Source organism: Spermophilus citellus, assembly GCF_964194105.1.
Source record: "Spermophilus citellus genome assembly, chromosome: 15".
NCBI classification, from domain to species: Eukaryota; Metazoa; Chordata; class Mammalia; order Rodentia; family Sciuridae; genus Spermophilus; species Spermophilus citellus.
This window is the reverse complement of record NC_138195.1, coordinates 78,200,705-78,217,115: the sequence shown is the minus strand read 5'-3', so window position 1 is coordinate 78,217,115 and position 16,411 is coordinate 78,200,705. Positions and strand designations below refer to the sequence as shown.

The following is a 16,411-nucleotide window of genomic DNA, read 5'->3' as shown; positions in this document are numbered from 1 at the left end:
TCTACAACTAAAAAATATTTTAAAAAATACTAGTTGGAACAATAAATTTATTGGGTAAGTTTCTTTTGATATAATTTCATACTTAAGTTTAAGAATAGAACAAGAAACCCTATGTGCCCTTCTCTCAGATTCATCAAGAGTTTACATTTGTGGAATAACTAATTTTTAATTAATTTTGTTAGGCCGGTCCCTGAGACGAATAGGACCTTGTCACTGGATGAGGTGTACCTCATTGACTCAGGCGCTCAATACAAGTAAGTGAACTGGACCAGGGCTGCCACAGAACTTGACCCTGTAGGTTCAAGGCAGTTAAGTGGGTGGATAAGCCGTACTCCAGTCAAGAGTGCTCAGCTGCGGATCTCATTCTGTGCTGCCACTGATAGAATTGTTCCTGTCTTGTCCTTTTTCTCACCTCTAGTTGAAATAGCCCAGTTGTGACTCTCTTCCCACAAACGACTGATAGAAAATGTTTAGTTCTTGGCTAGAAGTTGTTAAAGTACTAAATAAATAACTGTGAAATGAACCAAGCTTTTGACACCCCTGGGAAGTTTTCTGCCCTAGCCCATAGAATTGTCTGCCAGCCCCCCAGACTTGTAGCTTCTCCTGGGTCTTAGGAAGTAAGGGTTAATTTTGAATGAATGAATGCCCCTAAATTTCTGAATTTTCTTCTTTCTGTCTTGCTGCTTTCATGGTCATCTGCTCCACATAGTTTCTCAGAGGGGATCCTAACATTTGGCTGGGTGTCCACATGGAACTTTGAGGAGGAGTGAGAATAGATGCTGTCTAATCAGAGATCTCACAATCGAGGACTTGGAGTGCTCCATTCATCACAGCAGTTAGGATGGAAAGGCTAGTTATCAAAGGAGCTCAGCCAGTTATAGGATAACCATAGCCTGGCCTTGGAACATGAGGGCTGGTGTATCAGCCTTATGCCAAGGGCTCTAGGATGGCTTAAAAATGGTATAACCTGTTCACTTTCAAGTTTTAGCAAGATTCCTAGAGTTATCTTTTCTGTGCCAGGGATGTAGGCTAGGGTGTATTAAGAGATGCATTTGGGCATTTCTAATGTCTTTGTCCAATAAATTCCTTGCCTTCCTAATGAGGAATTGAATTGGCCCTCTTATGCTACAAGTAGACGCCTGTGTATTTCTCATTATCTTAGTGATGGTGTCTCTCACAGAATAGTCTTCATACTGTAGACCAAGAATGTGTTTCAGGGTCAAGTTCACTCCCATTTATCAGGCCATTTTTACACTTACACTTTGTCTTGTATTGAGATATAATTCATGTACCATACGATCCACTCAAAATGTAAAACTGATTTTTTTTTTTTTTATGGTACATGCACAGTGTTGCATAGCCATCACCACAATCAGTTTTAGAACACTTTCACCCTGGAAGGAAACCTTATCCCCATTAGCAGTCAATTCCCCCTTTATTCTTCCCCGAAGAACCCATAGTAGAGTAAAAGGGGAGTGGATTACCTATTCTGGACATTTCATGTAAATTGGAATTATATAATATATGACCTCTCTGTCTGGTTTTATCTTACTTTGCATAATGCTTTCAAGATTCAGCCATGTTGTGGCATATATCACCAGTACTTCATTCCATTACATGGCCGAATAATATTCCATTGTATGTATATGCCACGTTTTGTTTATCCACTCATCAGTTGATGGACCTTTGAGTTGTTTCCACTTTTTGGCTATTGTGAATAATACTGCTATGAATATTCCTGTGCAGAATTTTGTGTAGACTTGTTTTCAGGTCTCTTGGGCATATGTACTTTGGAGTGGGATTACTGGGTCATGTGGTAACTCCATACAACCTTTAAGAATGATGAACTGTTTTTTCAAATGACTTCATTTTACATACCCTTCAGCAGTGTGTGAAGGTTCTAATTTCTCCTCATGTTTGCCTGCCTCATATTGAGAGAAAGCTATTTTTTTTCTTCTATTTTCAAAAGGGATGGAACCACAGATGTGACCAGGACCATGCATTTTGGGACCCCTACAGCCTATGAGAAGGTAAGGTGGAGGGTAAGGCTCTTTCTGCTCTCTTAAGAAGAGCATTGCTTTTGTGAAAAGGGACTGTGTATGTAAATATAAATTATATGTTGGATAGTAAAATTGTTCATTTTTGTGAAGTCAGGCTTATCTGATTTATGAAGACTATTTAATTAATTATTGGAGGGTAAAAACATTTGGAGAGTTTTAAAAGCATTCTGTAAGGTCAAGGCAGCTCAGGTTCAAGTTTAAGTACCTCTGGTCTTCTCTGGAGTCAGGAAATCTCCTTGGGGATGGGGGAATAGTGGAAGGTCTGCTTTCCAAGCCACCTCTAGTTTTGATTGTAAAAGCTATCCCCTTTCTTTTTCAAGTTCAGGATTTCTATTTGCAGGCTCACCTCTCAAGGAACTTTTTGAAATGACAGATGTTGTCCTGTTTCTGGTGTGACTTGGTATGGATAGTAGAAATAGAGCCATGAGGCACAGATATGTGTGCCAGGGGTCTGGAGTCCTGGCTTCAGATCTTCTCTGCTGTTTACTGGCTCCTTGACCTTGAACAGAGTATTTACCACCCATAAAAATGGGGTAGCAGTACCCACCTCCTAGACTGGCTGTGTGAAGCTCCATGAGCCAGTGAGTTCCCAGGTTATAGTCTCTGCTCAGGGAGTATTGGTTCAATCTCTGAGAGAATGCGTCTGGCTGAGGGAGCTTCTACAGGAAGATTATCCAAGGAAGAGGGTTTTATGTGATGCACTGGAAAGATTGCCTAGTCTTGGTGCCTGTCCTTGTCCATTTTTAGGCACCACACTTTAGGAGCATTTGCACCTGTGGTCAAGGATCCCTTTGATGTGACTCTTTTGTACATGGAAAGAGCACAGATGAGATTGGGGAGTGCAGAGTTTCTGCTCTTCACTGGGAAGCCATTACCTTCCAAGTAGCATTTTTCTTATCTGGGCAGTAGGGATGACCCCAAGGATAGCATGGAGGTGAGGAGGCCAGATGTCAAAGCCAGACTGCCTGGCTGTGAGGTCAGATGCTGCCACCTGGGGGCCTGTGTGACCTGGCTTGCTGCTCACTCCTGTAAGTGAAGGTGATAATAGTGGCTCTGCAGTGAGCACTGTGAATGTATAGTCCTTAGTATAGTGCCTGGCACTGTCAACCTAGCTTGGACCCTCAGCACCTTTTGTGACTTTTCCCAGTCTTTCTAAGGCTTATGTGACACAGTGTATCAGAATGTGCATTATGTAGTAAGTCCTGTGGGTTGTCTCTCTGATAGTGCTTTTACTAAATTTAATTTTAAGATTTCTGGAAAATTGGTCCACGGCCATTCTCTTTTCTGCCAGATTTTTGTTTATTTGTTTTTGTCTTTTCATTTAAGTTTTCTCTGTGGTGTTGCTAATAACTTTAACAGGCATGTTTTTTTTTTTTTTTTCCCCTGAACTAGTAGAAAACTATAGGATCTGAATGTCCCTCTTCTGCAACAATGTGACCCTAGGTTCTCTTTGGCAGGAATGCTTCACATATGTCCTCAAGGGCCATATAGCTGTGAGTGCAGCCATTTTCCCGACTGGAACCAAAGGTAGGTGGTTCCTTCTATCCTATGGTTGGCTCTTTCTTGTTCAGGGATCTAATGTGTCTTAGATTTGACTAGAAAAACATATCCTTCCCTTTGCATGTCAGTCTGTTGTACAGCTAAGGGCCAGCCAGGTCCAGCAGGGTGAGTCTCCTGGACTTACTGGCTGAGCTTAGGTGACCCTGTGTCCCAGAGAGCCTTGCTAAGAATTGGGCCTGATGTTGGTTGTGGTTGCTCTCTCAACCACTTACAGCATGGACAACATGTGTGGGTGGCTCTTGGCAAGGGCAGACCAGTCAGGGAGAGACCTCCAGTCCCACTGGGATTAGGTGCAACTCTTGTTGAAGTACTGGGCCAGCACTTCCTTTAATGATCCTGTTGGAATTTATTTTACTGGGATCCTGACTTTACTGCTTTGCTAGAGGACTGGTGGATGGGACAGGAGACTCACAAGGCCTGGACCTCGAGTCTGGTTACATAGGCGGGTACTCATCTTTCCTGAGCCTCCATTTCCAATCTTTCATGCCTGCCTTTCTGCTTGCAGTCTGGTTAGAGTTTCTGAGATCTTAAGGTTCCTGAGGTGGGAGAGGAATATCTGTGTCTCCTAATACAGCCTTGGTTTGCAGTTGGGGTCTGTCCCCTTACAGTATCCTGGACAAATGATCCCCTAGCTTCAGACTGAGCTCTGACTGGCTCCTGAGGAGCTTTGAATATTAGGAAGTTCTTCTTTGTGCTGCAGTCTGAACTTTTACCTGTTGGTTTCTGTCTCATTTTCTGGAGCCAAACATAATAAACCTAATCTCTAAAGTGCTGTACAAATATCATTAAGTGGTTCTTTATATGTCTTTCAGGCCACCTTCTGGACTCTTTTGCCCGTTCAGCTTTATGGGATTCTGGCCTGGATTACCTGCATGGAACAGGACATGGTGTTGGATCTTTTCTGAATGTTCATGAGGGTCCGTGCGGCATTAGTTATAAAACTTTCTCTGATGAGCCCTTGGAGGCAGGCATGATTGTCACTGATGGTAGGTGTCCCTAACATATAGGGCATGCATAGATCCTTGAGTCTTTTTGCTGGTTCTTTGTTGTTTCCTATTTTTTAATTTAAAGTCAATTTCTCCCTCCTGTCACTTTGATTAACAATAACATCAACAAACTTTTCTGATTATAAAAGTGATACAGGTTTATTTTAAGAGTAAGTGAGATTGTGGAAGAGTGTAGAAAGAAATCAAAAATCATTTGCTATCCCACTGCCCAGGGAAGACATGACTTAATATTTAGCTGTGTTAGTTTTTTGTGTTTTATGTAGGTAGAAATATCTATATCTATCTATCTATCTACATAGATATCTATACACACACATATAAAAACACATACATATATGCACACATAGTTTATTATTGATCATACCGGACATATTTTATTCTGCTTTTTATTTAATATTGTTGTCTTTTCCCTTGTCATTGGCAAATCTTTGTGAACATATTTTAATGTCCGTATCATTGTGTCCTGGGAACATGCATCATGTTTCATTTGGCAGATCTCCTGTTATTGTACTCCCCACCTGTAGCCAGTTTCCACAACTTCAGAGCCTATCCTCCTGCATTTCCAGTGCCTGTAATACTGTGGTCTTGTGGGAGAAGGTGGTACCTTTGGACCTTCTCTTGAGGTGGGGCGGCCATCTCTGGTGTGTTTCTCTCTGTGCATCTTCACTGTGGGCTGCTTCTCATCCTGGCTTTGTTTGTTTTAGAGCCAGGATATTATGAAGATGGGGCTTTTGGGATCCGCATTGAGAATGTGGTCCTGGTGGTTCCCATGAAGACCAAGGTGAGAGTCTGCTAATATAAAAACTTCCTGTTCCTTAATGTAGGAAGATGAAGACTTTTGGCTTTTGGAGTCAAGAATATGCCATTCTGGGGTCCAAATGGAGCTTTCTTCCCTCATACCAGGGTGTTTTATTGGAGGTCACTCTGCTCCCCTTCCAAGCTAGTAAGAAAACCTACTCACTAATGAACTGGGTCTAGAACTCATGGCCTCCCAAGCTGGCCCCCGCTTGATGTGGTTTTAAGCTTGAGTTTACTAGAGGTGGCTTGTGGTGAAGTCCCCTCTGCTTGTTCCTACTGGAAGCCAGAAACTGGAAGCTATGATTTCACTACACCCCCAGGAATCCTTGGAGGAATCCTGAGTTATAGGGTGGGTTAGGGCTCCAGGCAATATGAGACACAGGCACTTCACTTTCTCCCCTTTGGAGTTACTAAGAGGCTGCAGGATTTTAGGTACAAGGCTCCACCCCACCGGTCTGTTTGTGCCTCCCCCTTTGATGTTTATGCAGATGAATAGCCAGGGGGAAGTAGCCTCCTAAGTCTGCTAGGAGGTTGACCTTGGGGATCTCTCTGCTTGCAGAAGTCACTATTCTTGGAAGTGTCACCAGTGAACAGAGTCCCAGTATGCTCTTGTGTGCCCTGATGGACAACCTTGTTGTCACCTGATGGGTCAAGGCAGTCACACAGATGACTGTTAAACTATGATTCTGAGAGCCTACACCCTAGCAGAACCTTGAGAACCAAAACCAGAAGTGCTACTCAGTGCAGACACCCCACGCCCTATCCCTGCTTCCTCCATCACAGAGGACATCAACCTTATGGACCTGCTGTTTGAGAGCCCCTCAGTGTTTGTGGCTTGGCTATTCCTGATGACATAGCCACATACCCATTGGGGCCACTCTTAGAAAATATGTTCTTGTGCCTCATGTAACTATTAGAAATGGTCACCAGCCAAGCACTTTTCAGCTCCCAGTTACATTTGGTTCTGAGAGGTGCAGGGCTTGGAGAGCCCTCATGGCAAGTTCATGGTGGTAAAGAGGGCTGAAAGCTGCTGTTTCTTCCTTCTCCCACAGTATAATTTCAATAACCGGGGAAGCCTGACCTTTGAGCCTCTAACTTTGGTTCCGATCCAGACCAAAATGATAGATGTGGATTCTCTTACAGACAAAGAGGTAATGGGGAAGTGTTGGTGAGGGGGCGAAGTGTTAGTAGTTGGAGATGAGAGCTTCCCTAAATTCTCTGGTTCATTCTCACTTTTTAATTGAGAAGTCCCCTGAGGACCTAGGAGCTTTTCCTGTATTTGTTGAGTCTCCAGGCAGAGGCAATCCTGTTCTCTCAGCCATGCAGGGCTCTAGAATTTGTGTGTAGGAATAGTAGCCATTGCTTTTCTAGAGGAAATAGCTGTACTGTTCTGCCATAGATGCACTGAGATGTGTTTAGCAAACATGGGTTTATTTGTCTTCCCTGCAGAAAGCCAGATGGATCATGGGACCTCTTGGCCACTTCACATGCCAGATTGTTTTCTTGTGTTGTATGAAACTTTAAGGACATGAGAAACAAAGTCTATTATATGCCCAGCATCACCCAGATCAGGAGAGATGGTACCAGCCTTTCTGTGACTTTTGTGGTCACTCTGGGGCTATGAAGCCCTTCATAATACCTGAGATATGATAGTATTGGTGGATTACAGGTTATAAATACCTTTTAAATTGTGGAGGAATTCCCAGCTCTTGAGGCCAGGTGAGGTGGCAGGCTAGGGGACTTGGAGTCAGGCTTGAGGGATCAGACAGGTGATTAAGATCAGAGTAGAAAGAAACATGGCAGGAGCAGTTAGCACCTGACAGACAAACCAGTTCTCACACCAGGAAGCCAGAAGCCAGACACAAATTCCAGAGCAAGGCTGGGGATCAGATGACTGGTGGAAGCCAAAGGCAGGATAAGTGTGGCAGGATACCTAGGAATGAGAGATTTTTCATTTGGGGCAGTCATGGGCCACTTAGGAGCCAATCCTGGTTAGGACTCCTGTGCCCACTAGGAACCAGTGTCTCTTACAATGACCCTTGGGCACAGCTTCCAGGGTCTTAGCAAGAGATTCTCCAGTGATACATCACTTTGCATTCTTGGAAGCCCAAGGCTATGGCTTCTTATCAACTAATTCTGTGACATGCAGTCCTTCCTGTCTACACAAAATGTATGAATCAGGAGGCATCTGCCTCATATGATGTTCTACTTAGGAAAGCAGTGTGTTAAGCAAGGCCGCTTTTCCTTGAAGGAGAAAGCTTTGTCAACCTGTGACCTGTATTTCCCCAGGATACTGGACATAGACCAGTGGGATCAATCTTATCCAGATCCCACCTTAGCACCTGGTCTAGCAGAATCATCGAAAAATTATTTTGCTGATTATGCTTTGTAGTTCAGATAATATATTTAAATTTTTTTTCTGTAGTTATAGATGGACAGCATGCCTTTGTTTTGTTTATATTTTTATGCAGTGCTAAGGATCAAACCCAGTGTCTCACATGTGTTAGGCAAGTGCTCTGCCACTGATCCCCTGCCCCCAAATAATGTCTTCTTATTCTGGGGATCATAAACCAATTTCTGCAAATAACAGCATGCAAAAATATTTAACATCCTGAGTAGTATTTCGTTTATTATATTTTGGCAAAAGTTCCCTTTTCTACATACTTCTTTGTAAGTCTGGGGCTTCATTCTGGCTGAAGGGACAATCAAATCCTGCAACAAGATTTTGTCCATTGGACTTTTAAAATACCTGGCCATTGCCTGCTACTTCTCCCAGTTGTTTCTTTAGCAGTCGCCTTGAAGTTTTCCAGTTTGGTCTGCGTTCTATCATTTGTCACCAGATGGCACCAGAGGACCTTAGAAGTGAATTTGGGCAGCTGCAGTGATGGAGCCTTGGGATGTTGCTCAGGCCCCTCTGAGGCTATCTGTATCTCCTATTCCTTACCCCCATTAGCAAAGGACTTTTGTGAGTGTCCCTGGGACCCCAGGGTTCCTCAGGCCACCACCACCTTCACTGTGAGTTGTTTTGGATGGCAGCTTTGTAACCTTGCCTGGCCTCTCTTTGTTTCTCATGTCCTTAAGATTTCATACAACACAAGAAAACAACCTGGCATGTGAAGTGGCAAGAGGTCCCACCATCCATCTGGCTTTTTGAAGGGAAGACAGTGGTTCACTTGCTCTTGCCCCTGCCCTGCTTTCCTTAATTCCCAGTAGGGCTGGTGGCTCTTATTGGGAGCAGGGCCCTGGCTATGTCATACCCCCATTTCTCTGCTTTCTTGTCTCCTCAGCTGGGCTTTGGAACCTGGTCCTGACTATATTCCCTGAAGCCAGCTCCTTTGTAATAATACCACTGCCTCCACGAATGAGTGTGGCTCATTTCTTACAGCCACTCCAGTGGCAGTGGGGTCCTGTCCACCTTGCTATAGCTAGGTGTACACCCTGGGATGTGGAGAGAGCAAAATTTGCTTCATTTCATCTTCTCCTGCACCCCCACCAAGAGGGAGATTTCACCCTTTTACCTGCCACAGAGTTTTCCCCCTCTCTCATTTCTAGTGGATCAGTCCCCACCCAGGCACCTAGTTCCCTCAGCACCTTCTTCCTTGTAATCTTTTTTTTCTTTCTTTTTTTTTAATCTTCTGGTGTGGTGGCACATTTTGGATCATCTAGACAGCCACACACATGACCCACTTGGGCTTTGCCGATCTAGTTTATTCAGCTCTGTTAGTAGATATGGGATGGGAAACCCACTGTATCGGCAGGACAGCTTTGGGCACATCTCTTAGCAGGAGTTTTCTACCTCCTCAGGACAGCCGAGATGAAAGAGAATGTGTCCACATGGGTGGGTGCAGCAGCTACAGCTTAGTGGCCCCTGCTCCATCTCTCTTTGTAAAGGCCTGTAGGTATCACTTCTGGGGCGTTTCCAGTAGGGGACTGCCTATTACAAGTTGCACCACACTCAGGGAAGCCCAAAGCCATGACTTACCACCAGGTATTTGGGGTTCCCTTGCAGACAGTGTCAGTCCATAGGATAGACTCTTCAGGGAGTGTTTTCACCATAAGCACTGTAGCTGGTCCCATCTATTTCCAGGGAAATAGGCATGAGGAATTGCTGTCTGTCAGCAGGAAGAAAGGGTTTTGTGCACCTTGACCCCCAGCTTATGCTCTCAGTTCGTGAGTCCGTCACCTTTGGTCTCTATAGCTTTTTGGTAATAGTGTAATGACGGTGTCCTTCTTCTCCTCCCTGCAGTGTGACTGGCTCAACAATTACCACCTGACCTGCAGAGATGTGATCGGGAAGGAACTGCAGAAACAGGGCAGACAGGAAGCTCTGGAGTGGCTCATCAGAGAGACGCAACCCATCTCCAAACAGCATTAATACCTCCCTGGTTTTATTTTTTGTAAAATTCTCTGGGGAAAGAAGAAACTTGGCAGACCCCTGACATATTTCCCCTTTCCTCTTCTCCTTGCCTAACTCCCCTTTTTACTTTTAGACTCTAAGAAGAACTGAAAATCTTCTTCTTTGATATTTTCTTGAAAACAGTCTTTTATGACTTTTTAATTGTTGAGAATGAGCCAGGAATAAAATTGCTACCCCAGAAAGAGGGTCCCCACTAAGCTGAAGACTCAGTGAAGGGGAGACACCCTGAGCTCTCTGGCCAGTGATGGCGAATCATCGAGGGCTCCATGATGGTCATGTTCCAGGTGCTAGTCCATCATTCATGATCACTTTGATGTTCATGGGACTATATTTATGATCAGTGAATAAAAATGTCAGATCTCTGCTCTGTCTCAGCTGTCTTCTTTCCTCAGGGTGCTGCCTGCTACATGTCACAAGCTGATTGCCAGGGCTGCTGGCCTCTGAGGCATGGTTTTCCAGGTGGAGGCCCCTTTAGGAGAGACCCCTGGCCTCGCTGCATATTTTCTGCCTTAATTGTGACCATTTATTTTATTTTTTCTTTCCTCTAGAAAACCTAGTATTTTGGTATTTTTATTATCTCATTAAAAATTTTTTAAATGTGTCATTGATATGAACATAAAAGAAAACAATAATAATTATGTCAGAAGTGACGGTCTTCCCTAATCTGTCCTATAGGAGTTGCTGCATCTCATTTATCTCATTCATGTTTACAGAGCCACAGTTCTCATCATCCCATTATTTGTAGATAGCATTTTACATCAGTGTCCCTTGACTTTCTCTTGATGCACATGTGGAGAAAGCCCCATGGGCCTAGAGTTAGTGTTCCCGTGACTTCACACTATCATAGTTAGGGGCAGACAGACTTCCTCATCCCTTGGCTGGGATATTGTCCTACATTTTTTCTGGATGTCCCTGGTGCATTGAGTCTCAGGTGCCCCACAGGAGTAACTTGTTCAGTAATAGACTCAGTGTTTTCTTCTTTCACTTCTGTGTCTTTTTTCCCTGTCTCCCATTAGTGTTTCCTAGTATTCCCCCCAAATGCATTCTCTTTAGGAACCCGAAGATATAATCCTTAAGTATAACCACTACTGTCTGCTACATATTTTTGCCAACTTCTTTGTATTCATCATTTAACAAAATATTGAATCTGTATATATGTATTTATAAAAGGATATATGTGCATACACTTGAACATGTATTCCGCATGTGCAAATATTGGATCATTCTATACCTATTATACAGTTGCTTTTTTAACTTGGCAATATATTCAATTTTTTTGCATATTGATACATATATACCTAGTTATTTTTAATGACTAGTCCTTAGTATGACTCTTCTTTTAAAAACTGGTCTGATTAAATTTCTCTTTTATGATGTTAACTTTTAGAATAATTTTTTTTTAAAAAGTACAGGTCTTTTAAAAGTAAAAGTAGAAAACAAAATGGACTTACAGACCATTGTTAAAACAGGAGCTTTTGTAATTGCCCATGTATTTACCTTTATTCAGGTCTTTATTTCTTTATATGATTCCAAGTTATTGTCTTTTGTCCTTTCATTTCACATTTTAGGAACCCTTAAACATTTATGGCAGGGTAAGTGCACTGTTGATGATCTTCCTCAGATTTTGTTTTTTGAAAATGTCCTAATTTTCCCCTCACTTTTGAAGAACAGTTTTTCCAGATACAGGCTTCTTAGTTGACAGTTTTTATCTTTTAGCACTTTGGATATTTCAGCCCCACTGCCTTCTGGCCTCAGAAGTGTCTGATATGAAATCTGAGATCATCTTATTGAAGATCCCTTGTTTGTGATAAATCACTTTTCCCTTGCTGCCCTCAAGTGTCTTTGTTTTTGATTTCTAAAAATTTGGCTATAATGTGTCTCGGTGTGAGTCTTTCTGAAATTTATTGAACTTGGATTTTATATTCATGTCTTTTATCAAATTTGGGGATTTTCTAGCCATTATTTCTTCAAACATTCTCTCCACTTCTTTGTCCTGAAACAGTGTGTGCACTGTTCTTTCTGGGACTGCCAGTTGTGTATGTTGGTCTGCTGGATGGTATCCCCCAAGTCCCTATACTCTGTTCACTTTAACTTTTTTCTCTCTGTTCCTTAGGCTTGATGATTTCTGTTGTTCTGTCTTAAGTTTATCAACTCTTCTGCCTGTCTTTGAATTCCTCTAGTGAAATTTTCATCTCAGTTACTATACTTTTTGGCTTCATGATTTCTTTTTAGTTTTTTTTCTACTGTTATTTTTATTTTGTCACAATATGATTTTCTTGACTTTCTACACATTTCCCTTTAGCTTTCTGAGCATCTTTAAGATAGTTGTTTTAAAGTCATTGTATATCTCCTGTCAGCTTTTTTTTCAGGAATAGTTTCTGTTGATTTGTTTTTCCTTTTAATGGATGGTACTTTCCTGTTTCTTTATTTGTCTTCTGAATTTTTAAAAATATCTTTTATTTGTTGGTGGACCTTTTATTTTATTCATTTATTTATATGTGGTGCTGAAAATTGAATCCAGTGCCTTATACATGCTAGGCAAGTGCTCTACCACTGAGCCACAACCTCACTTCACTGTCTTGTGAATTTTTGTTGAAAATTAATAATGTGGTAACTCTGCAAATCACATGCTTTCCTGGAGTTTATTTATTTTGTTACTGATTATTATTATTTTATTGTTGTAGTGATCTTTATGCCAAATATCAGTTTGTGGTAAAAAAAATTAAGGTCTTTTCAGTTCTTTTCTGAATCTGAGCCTTTTCCTAGGCAAGTGTGTCACTTTCTCATTTCCCCTGTGTACACAATTGTTTTTAAATGTTTTTGTCTGTAATGCCTGGCTCCCAAAAAGGGAAAAAGAAAAATGAAGGAAGTTCAAAGAATACTGGTCTTTTCAGTCCTTTGGATGTTAGTGGCTTTAGCTGGATAGAGGAGGGCATCTATCCACAGGGAGGTATGACAATAGATGTCCACATCTGTATCTCTGTGATTAGAAGCAGTGACCAGCAATCAGAGCACACGTCCCCTATATTTGGCAAGGTCTTTTTGCCCACACAACCCTCCCCCCCCCCCCAAGTTCTGTGCATGTTGCTTCAGGGGTGTATGCACAGCTGCCTGCCAAGAGCTAGAAGTGAGGTTTTCTTGCTGTGGTAGTGCTAAGAGCTGAAATTGACCAAAATTAACCTCAATTTACTGTCAGCTTTTCCCTGGAAGTTGCAAGCCTTCAGAGAGGTGCCAAGTAGTTAAAACAGACAGATTCTGCCAGAACAATTACTGTTCAGGTACGGAGACAGATTCTTGGTGCTTCCTACTTTGCCACCTTCCCAGAATCTTACACCATATCTTTAATTTGAATGCTTTGACTGATGAATAAATACGAGTATACTATGGCCACTAATCAGCACATGGTTGCATTGTTCATTACTTTTCCAGTTGAGGGAGTGGAAAATAAAAGATCCAATTTATACTTACCATTGAGAAGCAGCAGGAAAATTTTACTAGTAGGGTGAGCCTAAGATCAGAGAATACTTAAAAACAAACTGGCCAACAGTTTTTTTTTGTATATTTTCTTATTCAAGAATCCTTGATTCCAATGTGCTGTGTGGGAGGAAGCAGGACATGCTACTGCTTCTTAGGTTATATTTGTAGTGAGGTCAGCGAAGCATAGAAATAGAGCCTCCCAATAACAGGATACGTTTTGATCCCCTGAAGATTCAATTCTCAAATGTCTTTTGTTCGTGCTTGCTCATATTTCTAATACGTACTGTAAGGTTGGACTTTAAAAAGAAATCTCTCCCCAAATGGTAGAATGTGTTGCTCATGTTTCTCATCTGTCATCCCTGTGGAAGCCAGGAGGCCTCCCCCTAGGACTCAGGCTGTCATCTCCTCTGATGTCCTGAAAGCTTCTCTCCAAGGAAATGGGAGCTGTGAATCGCAGTTGACTTGGAGTTGAAACAGACCATAATTCAAGTGTGACGGCATCTCCACTGTTTGCTCATCAGACTGTTAAGCCTGTCACTTCCCAAGGCAGCCTCAGAGCAGTTGGATTTAATTGGTTCCAGCCTGAGAGGCAGAGCTAACAGGTACCAGGTGCTTGGCTTCCTGCCTGGGCTGCCTTGTCTTAGCATTAAGTCCAAGAGACCTCAAGTGGACAAGATGGTCTCATAATGATTGTGAACCAGAATGAAACTCAAATGTTCCAGAGATCAGAGGGAAGATGGCAGGATAAAAACGTGGGTCAAAAGAATTATTCTTCATTTTTAAATAAATGACAAGATAGTATGGAGTGGGGAAACAGGCTTATGATAAATTATAGAATAACTACAAGGAAACTGAGTTTGTTTTTCTGACTTGCTCACTTTATTTATTTATTTTTTTTAAGAGAGAGTGATAGAGGGAGAAAATTTTTTCAATATTTATTTTTTAGTTATCGGCGGATACAACATCGTTGTTTGTATGTGGTGCTGAGGATCGAACCCGGGCCGCACGCGTGCCAGACGAGCACGCTACTGCTTGAGCCACATCCTCAGCCCCTGACTGACTTGCTCACTTTAGTACCTGGGTGTTAGGTGCAAGGTTCTGAGGACTCCAGGAAGGACATGTGCTTACGTGCACTTGGTTTTGCTTTGTTTTTTTTTTCAGATTCCATGGACTTATTTCCTAAATTGCTGAGGTCAATTCCTTTTCTCCTCTCTCTCTTCAGTGAGATTGTTTCATATGCTTTAATAGAGTTAGGTCACATTCTGCATTCCCTCTTGGGCTTCCTTCAACCCCCAAATGCTTTTATTTTTAAATTGTGCATACTGAGTTTTATTCTTCATGCTGTAAGGTTCTGTGGGTTTTTATAAATGAAGAGTGTTCCCTGTTCACAATTATAATGTCATACAGAATAGTTTCACCAACTTAAAAAAAAAATCCCCTGAATTTTACCTGTACAAGTCTCCTCCCTGTTTTCCTGAAAGTTCCTGGCAACCACTTATCTTTTTACTCTTTATAATTTTGTATTTTCCAGGTGTCATATAATTGGAATCACACAGCATGTAGATTTTTAGACTGGCTTCTCTTATATAGTGATATATATTTAAAATTCATCTTTTCTTGGCTTGATAGCTTATTTTTTTTAAATTACTGAATAATATTCCAGTGTATAGATATACCAGTTTGTGTATACATTCACCTATTGAAGGAAATCTTGGTTGCTTTCTATCATAACATATATATGTGTGTGTGTGTGTGCATGCACATGTGTGAGATCTCTCTCTCTCTCTCTCTCTCTCTCTCTCTCTCTCTCTATATATATATATATATATATATACACACACACACACACACACACACACACACATGTGGATTTTACCCAAGGCCTTGCATGTGCCAGCCAAATACTCCACCACCAAGTTACATTATATCAGCATTCCAATATTTTAAGTCAAAAAGTTTTATTTTCTTACTAAGGAAAATTCAATATTATTTTTTCCATTATAGAAATAACATGCTAAAGGAGAGTATTATGGTGGTTAGAAACATGGTTCCAAAGCAGATGGCACTGTATACCAGCTATGAGTCTCTGGGCACCACTACCTCTCTGAACTCCCCTCTCCTTCTCTTATTGTGAGGGTGGTTGTGGTTTCTCCCCCTTGCCTGATTGTGAGGCTCAATGAGAGAGCTCAGGTAGATAGTATTCTTGAATGTTAGCTCTTTATGTCCATGTCTTCCAACCTAAGCCAAGACATGAAAAAGAAAAATTAATTGCAGCTTTATTGAGATAAAATTCACATGCCATACAATTCATGTAGTTTAATAAAGTGGAGGTGGGCTGAGTCGTGGAAAGAGAGGTGTCTGGCTTATTATTCCAGTATCCCAGGCTCGCTCTTGTTCACGTGAGCCTTAGAAGGGCCCACAATACGCCTAGGTGGGGTAGTGGAGGACATGCATTTATGAACAAGATACAGATTTTTGAGGAAAGGAGAAATGAGTTCTGGGAGATGCTGGGAGAACAATAAGGAAGGGAACTTGGGGTTTCCAAAGCTGACAGCCTCACAGGCGGGGGTGAAGAAGGCTAGCTCAGGGAATGAGGCGCTGGAGATCCAAAGCACTCCTGCAGAGTGGGCCCCGCTGCACCTCCTGTGCATCTGACAGCAGATGGCGGTGTGGTGCTTTGGAGAGAGCAGAGACCACCAGGCAGCTGGGGATGCAAGTTGAATTACAGGTGCTATGTAAAATCTGAGGAGGACCCTCAAGAGTGCTGTCATACTGATGTGAAGGCTGAAACGTGGCTGTCACTCTGTGTCCTCTGAGAGGTTGTTGTGCCCAGTCCATGAGTATAGGTGGAGTTCATTTAACACAGATGGATTGAAACGCCAGCTCTTCTGGGATCCTCAGCTTGGTGTGATGGGAACAGAAAGGTGCATGCCGTGGGGCCCCTCACAAAGCTTCAGTGTGCTTCAGTGGAGGCATGGCATGTTCAAATGCGGCTCTGATGTAGGAGAGTTTCTGATCTAAGTGGAACAGGCAGGTGTCCACTGCTTGGGTCTCAGTGCTCTGCCCTATGGGCATATCCTATGTATGCCTGG

The 16,411-nt window shown here is 42.3% G+C and overlaps 1 protein-coding gene across 7 annotated transcripts in view; it reads left to right on the top strand.

Moving 5' to 3' along the window:
• XPNPEP1 (X-prolyl aminopeptidase 1) overlaps positions 1 to 10,206 on the top strand; it is a 51,611-nt gene extending 41,405 nt beyond the window's left edge. For all 7 annotated transcript variants that reach the window (XM_081266959.1, XM_081266958.1, XM_081266962.1 and 4 more), the window contains 7 exons: positions 183 to 254; positions 1,970 to 2,030; positions 3,518 to 3,587; positions 4,433 to 4,606; positions 5,332 to 5,408; positions 6,478 to 6,576; positions 9,672 to 10,206. In XM_081266959.1, the coding sequence (XP_081123085.1) occupies positions 183 to 254; positions 1,970 to 2,030; positions 3,518 to 3,587; positions 4,433 to 4,606; positions 5,332 to 5,408; positions 6,478 to 6,576; positions 9,672 to 9,800 (682 nt within the window). In that variant the 3' untranslated portion in view covers positions 9,801 to 10,206. The remainder of the gene's footprint in view (positions 1 to 182; positions 255 to 1,969; positions 2,031 to 3,517; positions 3,588 to 4,432; positions 4,607 to 5,331; positions 5,409 to 6,477; positions 6,577 to 9,671) is intronic.
• The last annotated feature ends 6,205 nt before the right edge of the window (positions 10,207 to 16,411 follow it).